Below are 13,640 nucleotides of genomic sequence, written 5' to 3'. Positions count from 1 at the left end.
AGTTGATAATGTAAATTGGCCACCGTACAGAGATTCTAAAAGCTGACATTTCGAGCGTTAGCCCTTCGTCAGAGCGAATCGAGGGATTATGGGTTACGTGTAGTTTTTATAATAGAGTAGGAGCTACGCTATTGGTGGTAACATGGTAACGTGAAAAATAAGAATATATTAGTTAAATGAAAAGCGTTTGTTAATACCGTGAGGATTAAGAGTGCCGATTTGAAACATGAATTTTCGCTCCAGATTCTTGCGGCTTTCCGTCGTACCTACAATACTAGACATATTTAGTTGGAACACTCAGCTAATGGTCAGAATCATCGTGTTACAAGATCGTAGCTTATACCACATCCCCCTTCCCCCATTCAGGAAGGGGGAAACGGCGATGGCTGTTCCAACAAATGTGACGAGTATTTTAGCCTACCAAAAATATTAAGATGCTGGTTAACTTTGACAAGGAGTTGAGATTTCCGTTGATTCTACAGGGGCATAAACGTAACGTAAGAACCGTGCGTGTCTGGTCTTGTCGAGACAGAGGTGAGAGATGATTTCATGCAGAGTGGAACGCCTAAATCGCTCTGTTGTAAACATGGCGGTTCACAGCACCAGTGAAGTCATCTCTCTGGACTTTCTGTGGACGAATTCGCGGACTTACCGATACAATTTGGGCAAGTTTTCAAAGCTAAAAACTTCAATCGATGCTGTATTTTGCCTGTAGGACTGGGTGGCTCCACACTCGTAGGAAATTCGGCCTGGCCTTTAGTAATTTCTTGTCAAGGAAATGGTATAATGTAAATAAGAGAGTAACGAGATTTATATTTGCGATTACCTGTCCTCTTATGCACCACTTAAGTCAAACTCTACATCTCTATGCAATAAGCGCATTCAAAATTTCCTCATATTATTGGATAAAAGTAGTTAAAGAAAGAAAAGGCTTGTCCATAGGAAAATACGTTTTCTCTCCCGTTCTCTTCTTATGCATGATCTTCGTGGAACTTACATTCTGTCCCTCAATAGACCTAGAACAACCAGTTATGGTCTTAGTTCTTTTTCTTACGTATTAACTAAGTACGTTGCGAAATGCGCTACCTGATTTTTCCCGTACCACTGAGTTTACTGGTTTTAAACTAATCCAGGGCCGGATTTTGTACAGCGGCTTTTCGTTTTGATTAATATATCTTTAAATATTATTTAACATTTATTTATGTATCTGTATATATTATGTATGTTAGCTGTAATGTGTCGAAGATGTTATTCAGAAATTCGAGATGAAATAAAGTTTTATGCATGCATGTATGTTACCTTCGGCAGGGCGCATGCGTGCACTTTGTAATCTGCGACTCCAGTGCTTACCATATGACAGATAAAATGACTTTTCTCTTGAATATATAAGCCATCGAAATCTTACATTAAATTGTAATGACAAGGGAGGTTTGGAGCTGTTAGTAGGCGTGGGATTTGTCTCATATGGTTTAGGGGCCGACATATCCCTCCCTCAATGCCGTACCGGGAGGCGAGGTCGGTAGCAGAAAGCAGTGAACGGCTAACTGCGTCCAGAAGCGATCGCACGGGCCGAAATCCCGGGATGACTCGTTTGGTATGACGCTCCAGCGCCACGTCTGAAGGAACTGCATATTTTTTTCGTCTCCTCTTCAAACATTCCGTCATCGCATGCGTGCGTAAATGTTCAGCCTCTCCGATACCTACAATACTAGACATATTTAGTTGGAACACTTAGCGAATGGTCAGAATCATCGTGTTACAAGATCGTAGCTTATACCACATCCCCCTTCCCCCAATTCAATGTTGTGTGAGAATTTTTCGGGCGACTACTAGTAGTTGTGGAAATCACATTGGAGGAAAGGGGGAAACGGAGATGGGTGTTCCAACAAATGTGACGAGTATTGTAGATGTAGGGAAAGACCGCAGATAGCCATGTGTTTTTTGGAGTGGTTAGGCAGATTAAAATGGCGAGCGACTGGCTTAGATGCATCCTTGTCATTCTTCTCAACATTGCGAAGGTGTTCGCAGAATCGGTCACCTAGTTGTCTACCCGTCTCAACAATGTATAATTTATTGCATAACGTACAGGTTATGCAATAAATGACATTTGCGGAGGTACATGTGAAACGATCGGTGATCTTAACACATCGCTTAGGTCCCAATATCTTGCTAGTGTTAACAATGAAAAGACAAGTTTTGCATCGTGAGTGCGCCTATTTGAAAGTGCCGGGTTGCTCGCTAGTTTTGAGCACGCTTCTAACTAAAAAGTTGCCTACGTTTTTGTCGCGTTTGAATGAAATAAGTGGAGGTTGCGAAAAGATTCTACCAGTCTGGGGATCATTTTGGAGTAATTTAAAATTACTAAGAATGATGCTTTTGACTGCGTGATTATGAAGATGGAAAGTGATGGTGAATGGAATTCTGTCATTCTTATCTTTTTGTGACGTTTGTAGTGATGACTGTCGATCAAATTGTTGGGCGCGATGATGGCCCGCTTTGACCGCAGAGACAGGATAGCCACGTTTTTCGAAGAACTGGCACATCTCCTCTGATTTGCTGGAAAAATCGGAGTCATCACTACATAGACGTCGAAGTCTAAGAAATTGAGAATAAGGAATGGAGTTCTTGACATGTGATGGATGTGACGATGAATACAACAAATAACTGTGTGAATCAGTAGGTTTGTAGTGCACACTAGTACATAGCACGTTGCTTCTAACAGAAACTTTGATATCTAGGAAAGCCAATAAAGTTTCCGAAATTTCCCAGGTATATTTAAGAGCCGGATGAAAAGAGTTGATGGAGGTTATAAATTGATCGAGTTCTTCTCTGCTGGATGAAATAGTGCCGATGCAGTCGTCGATGTAACGGCCGTAGAGTTCAGGTTTGGGGCCGTTGTACTGATTAAAAAATTGGTGTTCAACATATCCTACAAAAAGATTGGCATAGCTAGGTCCCATTCTTGTGCCCATCGCTACACCATTAATTTGTTTGTAATAGTTGCCGGCGAATGAAAAACAGTTAAGCGTTAAAACTAGTTCGGCAAGGCGGAGGAGCGTTTCCGAGCTAGGTTCTTTGACAGTGCATTGATCGAAAAAGTGTTTGGGTGCTTGAAGAACACCATGTTGAACACCAATTTTTTAATCAGTACAACGGCCCCAAACCTGAACTCTACGGCCGTTATCATCCGGCTCTTAAATATACCTGGGAAATTTCGGAAACTTCATTGGCTTTCCTAGATATCAAAGTTTCTATTAGAGGCAACGTGCTATGTACTAGTGTGCACTACAAACCTACTGATTCACACAGTTATTTGTTGTATTCATCGTCACATCCATCACATGTCAAGGACTCCATTCCTTATTCTCAATTTCTTAGACTTCGACGTCTATGTAGTGATGACTCCGATTTTTCCAGCAAATCAGAGGAGATGTGCCAGTTCTTCGAAAAACGTGGCTATCCTGTCTCTGTGGTCAAAGTGGGCCATCATCGCACCCAACAATTTGATCGACAGTCATCACTACAAACGTCACAAAAAGATAAGAATGACAGAATTCCATTCACCCTCACTTTCCATCCTCATAATCACGCAGTCAAAAGCATCATTCTTAGTAATTTTAAATTACTCCAAAATGATCCCCAGACTGGTAGAATCTTTTCGCAACCTCCACTTATTTCATTCAAACGCGACAAAAACGTAGGCAACTTTTTAGTTAGAAGCGCGCTCAAAACTAACGAGGAACCTGGCACTTTCAAATGCGTGTGCTCACGATGCAAAAGTTATCTTTTCATTGTTAACACTAGCAAGATATCAGGACCTAAGTGATCTGTTAAGATCACTGATGTACCTCCGCAAATGTCATTTATTGCATAACCTGTACGTTATGCAATAAATTATACATTGGTGAGACAGGTAGATGACTAGGTGACCGATTCCGCGAACACCTTCGCGATGTTGAGAAGAATGACAAGGATGCATCTAAGCCAGTCGCTCGCCATTTTAATCTGCCTAACCACTCCAAAAAACACATGGCTATCTGCGGTCTTTCCCTCCATCTAGGTACGACGGAAAGCCGCAAGAATCTGGATCAAAAATTCATCTTTCAAATCGGCACCCTTAATCCTCACGGTATTAACGAACGCTTTTCATTTAACTAATATATTCCTATTTTTCACGTTACCATGTTACCACCAATAGCGTAGCTCTTACTCTATTATAAAAATACACGTAACCCATAATCCCTCGATTCGCTCTGACGAAGGGCTGATGCTCGAAACGTCAGCTTTTAGAATCTCTGTACAGTGGCCAATTTACATTATCAACTCCGTTGATATAACCAAATTTTTGTACACCCCAAGGTTAGCTGCCCCTTTCGCAATTCCAGTCTTGTGGCCCCCTCCCCTGCCAAAGGGGGCGCTTTTGAGCAGGAATATTTCCCTGTTACTTCTTGTGAAAGTAGTGTAAATAGTATTGTTCTCATTTGCTTGACCTACAGCGTGGCATGTGGTGCTCAGTGGCTCCGTTGTGTCTAGGCTCAGCGGGTACACCCAGTGGTCCTGTGGCAGTTCGTTCTTTTTCTCCATTAGCCCCTGTACATTTAGTCTCCTCGTTGCAGTTGTCCCAGTTTCAAGCAGAGTTGCGTGACTACCCTGATCAGGCAGCAGCTTCCTACATTCTTACTGGTCTTAGAGAGGGATTTCACATTGGTTTTGAGGCGTCACCAGTTTCCTTCCGTTCAGATGGTTACCTCGAGACAGGTCTCATGCGGGAGGGTGGCAGGCCTGTTTACCACCTTGCCTTTCCTAGATTTGCACATCAGCCGTTTTGGGGTTATCCTGAAGAACAATCAACCTGGTCAATGGCGTTTGATTCTTGATCTCTCATCTCCTGAGGGTCACAGCGTCAACAACGCAAATTTCCCTTTCGTAAACGGCCGTTGCCATTTGAAACGGTCATTGCCATTTCACTTCACTGCACACTTCACTTCAAAGAAAATTAAAAGAAACAAACTAAGAAAAAATATTAACAAAAATTAAGACAAAAAAGGATAAAAAAACATTTATAAAAGAAAAACTGCAGGAAAAAAAGAGCCCGAAAATTTCAAGACTCGAACTCGGTTCTTAGCCCTCACCCTAAACAAAACCCTAACCCTAACTCATATGACCAGCGAGACACAACTCCCAGTAACCGCAACCTTTTGAGTTCTTAGACCTAACGAGTGTAAGTCAGAGCTAAAAAACGGCATCGACCGTTTCAAATGGCAACGAGCATTCTGAGAAATGGTAACGACCATTTCAAATGGCAACGACAGTTTACAAAAGGGAAATAAGCGTCAACGACGGCATCCCCAAGCCTTCATTTTCAGTTCAGTGTGTTACTATTGATTCTTTTATCGATGGCATTATGGCTCGGGGCTGGGGAACTCTTATGGCCAAGTTCGATATGGCGAGCGCCTGCCACAATGTGGCCATCCATCCAACCGCAGGATCGTTCCCTCTTGGGCATGAAGTGGCGTGATAAAGATTACGTGGACATGGCTCTTCCCTTTGGACTATGCTCTGATCCATATATCTTTACCTCCATTGCAGATATGATCGAATGGATACTGACTCATAACTATGGGGTTGATCTCCTTCGTCATTACTTGGACGATTTTATGACATTGGGCCCGCCAACCTCTCTGGTGTGTCACTACAACTTACAGGCTTGCATCCGGCTGTACTCCATCCTCGGCCTCCCCCTTCACCCACTTAAGCTGGAGGGACCCACTACACGCCAATCCACCCTTGGCATTGAGCTGGACTCAACGACACTACAGACCAGGCTGCCGGTGGAGAAGAGAGATAGGATCATTGCTCCTTTAGATACATGGTCAGCTAAGTGTTTCTGCAAACATCGCGAGTTGGGAGTCCCTTATTGGTCAACTCCACCACGTCTGTAAGATTGCCCCTCAGGGGATGACATTTCTCCGCCGGATTATTAACTTGTTATGTACATTCAGGCGTGATGACCACCCTATTTGGCTAAACCGGGCGTTTCATCAGGACCTGACTTGGTGGCGAGAATTGTTTGAGAGCTGGGATGGTCTTAGTTTCTTGTTGATGCCTGCTTGGGCCCCTCTCCCTGACTTCCAAGTCTCGTCAGATGCCGCAGGCTCACTGGGCTATGGAGCGATTTTTAACAGCCAATGGTTTTTTGGTGCGTGGTCGGCTTCTCAACAACCTCTACCTATTGATTATAAGGAATTTTTTTCGATTGTTGTGGCAACGCATTTGTGGGATTCTCAGTGGTCTTTGCGGCGGGTCAAGTTCCTATGTGATACGAGTCAGTGGTGGCTGTATTGTCCTCAGGTACCTCCAGAGATGCTGACTTAATGGTTTTGTTGAATTACTTGTCATTGTTGGCAGTGCGCCATTCATTTTCCTTTTCAGCGTCATCAGTTCGTGGAAAAGCTAACCTTGTTGTGGATTCTCTCTCTCGTTTCCAGTTGCAGCACTTTTGGCACCTGGCCCCACAAGCCACAGAAACTCCAACACCAATTCCTCCAGCTCTCCTGACAGCACTGCAAGTTACCTGACAGCGAGATGCACGTTTTTTTCTCACTCAGGGCCTCATTCCATCTACACATCGGGTTTACTTATCTGCCCAGCATCGCTATGCCGAGTTCTGCCGTGAGGAAGGCCTTTTGAGTCCAGAGGTGGCCCTTGTGCCAGCCGATGAACATTCACTTATGCGTTTTCCATCACTGTTGGCCGATAATCTTCACCACTCATCCATCTAGGAATACCTCAGTGCAGTGAGGTCCCTTCACATTGACAATGGTTTACCCGATCCCCTGGTCAACTGCCTACAGCTGCAGCGTTTATTGAGGGGTATGAAGCATGTACAGGGTTCGTCCCCCCGACTCGCCTCCCGATTATGATTGATCTCCTTCAGATCATTAAGCATTCCTTAGACTTGAAGTTCCATGACCATGTCATGCTCTGGGCGGTGTGTTGCCTGGCGTTATTTGGTTTCTTGCGGGAAGGCAAGTTCACCACTAATTCTTTATTTGACCCCAGTATCCATCTAGCGGTTAGTGACGTACAAGCCAATGCGTTGGTGGATCCTACTTGTTTTAGAGTCCACCTTAAGTTCTCTAAGACTGACCCCTTTCACATTGGCTGTGTCATCTACGTAGGCCGTGGTAACAGTAGTATTTGCCCAGTGGCGGCCCTTGGTAACTTCTTGGCTCTGCAGGGCCCGTCACCAGGGCCGCTGTTTTGCTTTGCGTATGGTCGTCCCTTAACTCGGCAGCGGCTGTCATCCATGGTGCAGTCTATTTTACACTCCACGGGATATCACGGATATTACTCGGGTCACAGCTTCCGGATTGGTGTGGCCACTACAGCTGTGGCTCGGGGACTTCAGGATCACCTCATCAATAGGCCAGTGGTTGAGTGATGCCTACCAACGGTATATCCACACACCTATTGACGTTGTGACCCATGTGTCCAGTCATTTGGTTTAGCAGGTAGTGCATTGACGTTGCTTTTAGCTGGAGCTGGAGTTGGGTGCCTCATGTCTGGTCCCTTGGGGGGCTGTGGCTGAGTGGCCAAGAGCCCCCATTGCTCTGGCTTGTCCAACCTGGAGGTCCTTTTGGCATGGCGGGCGAGGCTCGTGGCTGGATTGCGGGTAGGGGAGGCTTATGGGGTGTTCCACCGACCTGGGTTTGGGTCATTGGTACCAGTCCTCAGATCCTTGAGCACCCAACCTCCATTTGCGACACAGGCATTAAATAGAGTTAAATGCAATTTAACTTAGTTAACGACCAGGCGCAAGTTGCACAGTTTGTCTGGCGTGGCATTGCGTTGCGTTGCGTTGCGTGGTGTTAGGGTTAGGGTTTATCAGTATTTTGCCTGCAGCGTTTTTTAGCGTGTGCATGTGTTATTTGCATGTGGGGCTTTTGCGTGGCGTCTTCTGGCAGTTCTAGCAGTCAGTGGTTCTTTTGCACATTATAGGTGCACCTTTGCATGTCCTTGTGGTTCTGCTTGGCTCAGCGTTTGGTGTGTTGGCGCTCGGGTGCTTTCAAGTATTTCCCCGCCCTCCTGTCCCTACTCAGGGGAGTCAGGACCCCTCCTTTATATTTTTTTCTATTGAACTCACTGTTCAGTGTGAGGGATGGTTGATTTGGGGTCTGGTGTGGCGGACAGGGCTTGTGGCTGGGTTGCAGGTAGGGCAGGCTTATGGGGTGTTCTACCGTCCCCAGGCGTTAAATAGTGACTTAGCTGAAATTAAGAAATGGCTACGAGCTAATAAACTTAGTTTACATGTCAAAAAAAAAACAAATATTCTATTATTGGTAGCCATAACAAATTGGCTAACTTAAACGGTCAGTTTGATGTGAAAATTGATGACCATTTCTTAGAAAGAGCTAAAACCTACAAGTATCTTGGTATTGATTTGGATGAGAACTTAGCCTGGGATTCCCACATTGACAACATTGTCAAAAAAGTATCCGCTGGCCTCGGAGCTATCCAATGCGTCAGATGCTTCGTTCCTCGTGTGACTCTTATTATGATTTATAAGGCTCTCGTCCAACCTTACTTTGATTACTGTAGCTCTGTATGGGGCAGCATAGGTGTGTGTCAATCTGAGAGACTCCAGAAATTACAAAATAGGGCTGCATGCTAAATTACTTTTTTGGACTTAAATATTAAATCGTCCACTTTACTCAGCGACCTCGGCTGGGATTCCTTGGAGCGGAGGTGTTCTAAGCAACTAGCGGTCATTTTGTTTAAGATTCTCCATAATCTTGCTCCGACTCCTTTAAACAATCTTTAAAAATCTACATCCAGTGTTCACTCGCATAATTAAAGAAAGTCAAAATACAACCTTTTCGTTCCTAGACCGAGTAGTGAAGCAGGTAAGCGAAGTTTCCAATATCGTGGTTCTGTTCTCTGGAACAGCTTCCCTTTGAGCACTAAGATACAGCCAACTCTTCGTTCCTTTAAGTCATGTATTTAATTAATATTGATAAGTAGTGATAACTAATGAAGTCGCTTTTATAGTCTTAGTATAACTTTGTACGGATAATAAATTTAGTTAGATATATTAATTGGTTAATTAGTTAATTAATTTGTATTTAAAACACGGCTCGATGGAAGAGCATGTAATGTGAATTGATACCAGGTATAAAAAAAGTTTTCCTACCTACCTACAAGAGGACAAATACGTAAACCCCGCATTAATGTGGGAGATGATTAAAATTAAGATTAGAGAAAAATCAATACGCTATGCTAAAATTAAAAAGTCCAAAATGTTGCAAGAAGACGAACAATTGAAGTCTATAGTGAATAATGTACAAAAGGACATAGAAAACAGAAAAAAGAGGACAAAGAAACAATCACAATTCAAAGAAGGTTAGATGAAAAAACAAGAGAGTTGGAGAAAATAATTGAATACAAAACAAAAGGTGCCATCTTGAGATCAATTTAGTCACCTTTCAGTTACTACCACAAGGCGAGGCTTGATTTCATGCAGACGTCACAGAAAACAAACTTCCGCTTTTGCACAATTCTATAAATAAATATAGTGGACATGAAAAATCCCAGGCAACACCCTCATATTCTCCCTCTCTGTCACCTTTTGTTTGTTTGAATCATCTCTTACTTTAGTGCTTGCGCTTTTTGTAACAGATGGCTGGATATGCACAATGCGATTTTTCTACCAAGGGGTAGGGTCAGATAAAAACACGTCAATTTTTGGTGAAAGAATGTTTACTTGGGGAAGAAACTGTGCCTCTAAAGCAGCTTTCTTCACTACTAGTCCTACAAGGGTACTAATCACAGAAATTTAAACAGACCATTTGCAAAATAACCTGACCCCAGTTCTTTAAAAAGAAGATAGTGGTTTCCACCGGTTAAATTGCTGTACAGTGGATACATCGCACAGAAAACAACTGGATTATCATCCAGTGGATATTGATTTACCTGTTTGATCCTTTTAGACAAGTAGAAATATATTCGAGATCACGCAGTGATCACGACAGCATATCTTCTTTAGCTTCTTTAATAATCAGACAGAACTGGCAAGATTATTGAACCTTCATGCTTCTTTCTCTTTTCGAAATCGATCACACCTGCCTATCCAAAAACGTTTTAGCCAGTGTAGCTCGGTTTGTATGGGGAAAACAGAGAAAATTGAGAAAGCGAGCAAGAAGAAAAATAGCAGGAAAGAAGAAAAAGAGCAGGTGATTGGCACAAGTCAGTGAAGAGTGAAAGTGTGCGGCGAATTGCATCTTTTCTTGGTTTGAAATTTCCAGCCAGTCATTTATGTATTTCTCGAAATTTCCATGCACTCTTTTAACATTTCCCGAGTTTTTCGAGATATCAAGGAAATCTGTTAAAAAAAAAAAAATCTTAGCTCGCCGTTTTTCCTTAGAGACGTGGTCCAAAGGCGACAGGAAAATTTTCGAAATTTCTAGCCAACCTCCCTTCCGAACAGACATTTACCAAAATTACTGGTTGGGTGGCCCCTGAATCATTGAAACCTGTTCTCGCTTCTGACGTTCAGACTCACTTGCACATGCCGGCAAAGCATTTCAAACCCTCTTTTCTTTTTATTTCAGAGCTCCGCCGTCCCGTAGTTTTATAGTACATTTTTTCATACATCTCTTCAAGCCAGTCTTACGGTCTGGGATATACACAAGCCCATCGTCTTCGCCGTGTGAACACTGCTCTACGTCTCTCCGCGTCTGTCGGATTTTCCTCGCGAGAAAGCCAGAAATCGAAAGCGCTGAGCTTTCCGAATAGTAATAATCAAAAGGAAAAGAGCCACAATAATCATAATCACGCCCTCACACTCCATGGCGCAATGAAGCCTATTTTTATCATGTTGAAAATCAGTCACGCAAATGAAAAAGGAATGTCTGCATTTATTGACGTCTGTAACCAACTTAGACGATTGATTGACACACTTGAACCACAAAACCACTGAAGAATTGTTAAAGATTGTTAAAGTAATCTGATTTACTATGGTAAACTTTGTGTTCTTTTTCTTAACAATAGTTAACGCCTTTAACTACAATAAAATCTCAAGTGTGACCTCAGCCAGTTTCACTTCTCTCTAGTGGTAGGTATCCATGCTCAAACTTCGCCAATCTGGATCTTTCTCTAATCCCCACGGGCTTTTGACATCTAAACTCTTTGTCTCGTATAGCCAATTCCGTTGCTCAAATACGTAAGCATGCAAATATTTAAGCGATGGGGGCTGCTGTCTTTAGTAAGCTTAGAGCTTAGTCTGTTTGTATCAGATATGTCTTTAATAGCTTTGAGGTTATCATCCCCAAACAATTCAGCCGTTACAGGATTGGATGGGCTGCAGAGGTGTCGATCTGTAATTTGTGTTGAGCTGTGGTCTCATCAGCTCGCTTCTGCAATAATTTAACTCCTGGTTGGCATTTGCCACTAGAAGCATTCCATCCATTTAAGCACTTATAGTATCATCTTTCTTGAAATCAGAGTTTTCCATTAGTTTATTTACCTCTGACACGATCACTATCACACCTTTAACAAAGCTTTTCTGCACCTTTTGGAGCAGCGAGCTGACTCATCTAAATTGTTCCAGACACCTTGATTGACCTTAGTCTTGGACCAGGTGCGGCAATTCTTGGGAGCTTCATGTTGTTTCTTCAAATCCGTTATTTTAGCTTTCCCCCTTATAATTTTATCCACAAGTGATGCAAGTTCCCCGTCGATGCCAGGACCCATGTGCTTGGTGAGCTGCTGGGTTTTGGTTTTGATATAAGGGGATTACCGTTCTTTCCCATCCGCATTCGGGCCTTTTGTTTTCCTAGCGAGTGGCTCGTCCTCCACAAGTGATTCATCGTCCTCCTTAGACATATTCGAATCACATTCATTGCCCGAGAATTCGTCTCCGTGGCAGTCAGAATATGAGGCAAACAAATTTGCCAAGTCAGTGAACCCCGCTAGCGCTGTTGTTGTCCTTTTCCCACCTTTCGGTAACAGCGGTTTTGCAGTGGATTTACGCATCTCATCTCTACTAAGATCCTCCTTTGAGGTGCGGATACAGGTGGATTGTTGTCCATTTGTAGAAAATTCCTCAGCACTCTTGTCCTTAGATAAAAGATGTGCTTTGACGAAGATGGCGTAAACTTGCAATGAGTTGGCGCATGCGCTTGCTATCTCATGTGATCTCACAGCACGCTACCAGGGTAGAATGTAGAAATCATCTTCACTTACCCACACGTACGGTTTTCCTTGTCTATTCTGTGCAATCGGAGCGCAAACTGTGGTTGTCCTTTTTCCCACATGACAACCAAAGACAGCAGACGCTTTTCCAAAGGTGGGCGCTTATTCACTTTTTCTGCCTTTAGGATGGGCGCTTATTCGAGGTGGGCACTAATTCGCGGTTGGGAGCTTATTCAAATAAATACAGTATGTTTTCTCTTGTACTGACATTGTATTTTCTATGCTTAAATAATTTTTAAAAAACCATACCGATTGTCAATAAGGAAAGTTTTATTGAAGTGAAATACGTGAATATGGAACGTTTTAGTGAAGTGAAATAGAGGCAGACAAGGAAAAAACAGCAATACAACAAAGATGGAAGCACGATTTTCAGGTTTCTTTGTTTATTAGTTTTATCAAGACTTTTCTTCATCAGATTCAGTTGATCCATCTGTTTCTTCACTGTAGATATCAGGCATCGGAAATCTTAAGATTGCTGCTACACCAGACAGCTGACCAAGCTCTGTGTAATGAAAAAACAATGAATACTTTTTAAAATGTATTCACTTAATATAAAGATTTAGCAAGGTCTAAAAGCGGACCTCCCGGGTTGTTTATTCTTACTGGCTGTAAGGTTATGGTCTTTCTGGTCACTGCTTAATGAAATCAAAATTTTGTCCCTTCCTTCTCATTGCCTAACTAGTACATTTCACACGAAAAACTGATATCGCACGAATCATGAAGCAACATGAAATTTATTGTGGAATTCAGTCCGTATGCCATGGTCAAGAGCCAAATATTTTCCATCCGGGCACGACCTAACTCAGTCAATAAGCATTTTATCATATGACCAACGTGCTTTTCCTTTCATTACTTCCTTTCTTCTTTCTTACTTTCGGCCAGCATTTGTTTTCTGTTCGCGCGCATTTTCAAAGGGCCAATGATATCACGCCATTCATTTGGGAAGTCAGCAAAGTGTATTTGAACAGTGCAAACTGCAAAGTACTGAATATTTCAATGTTCTTGGGGGCGGAATAATCTACAATGAAAAGTTCGTATTTTCACTAAATCAAGAAGTCATTCAAAGTTCAACAGTACAATACACGAAAGCCAATCTTAGTGATGCATGGTGAACGCCGATTACAAAGAAGTGTAGGAAAATTGTCAATCTTCTTCATCTGAAGATTTAATAACATGACAGCAGCATTTGTTCGTGAAGATTGCTTTTATCCCGATGCCTACACACGTGTGTGACAGCAGAGTCAAAGATTTACGTTCAAAGAGAGGTAAAGCTGTGGTTCTTTGATGAACGTATTAACTGTGTTAACGTCAACAAGACTAGTACAAGAAAAACAGATTAATATGCAATTGTTATTAGAAAAGCCTGATTATCATACGGAAAATGTTTT

At 42.6% G+C, this 13,640-nt stretch overlaps 1 protein-coding gene across 1 annotated transcript; it reads left to right on the top strand.

The window, feature by feature from the left end:
* Window positions 1-5,396: 5,396 nt before the first annotated feature.
* LOC137977012 (uncharacterized) lies at window positions 5,397-5,942 on the top strand. The gene has a single exon (XM_068824312.1). The coding sequence runs from the start codon at window positions 5,397-5,399 to the stop codon at window positions 5,940-5,942; it is 546 nt and encodes a 181-aa protein (XP_068680413.1).
* The last annotated feature ends 7,698 nt before the right edge of the window (window positions 5,943-13,640 follow it).

The sequence above is a fragment of the Montipora foliosa genome, chromosome 11, assembly GCF_036669935.1.
Source record: "Montipora foliosa isolate CH-2021 chromosome 11, ASM3666993v2, whole genome shotgun sequence".
NCBI lineage: Eukaryota > Metazoa > Cnidaria > Anthozoa > Scleractinia > Acroporidae > Montipora > Montipora foliosa.
This window is presented reverse-complemented; position numbering and strand designations above follow the sequence as displayed.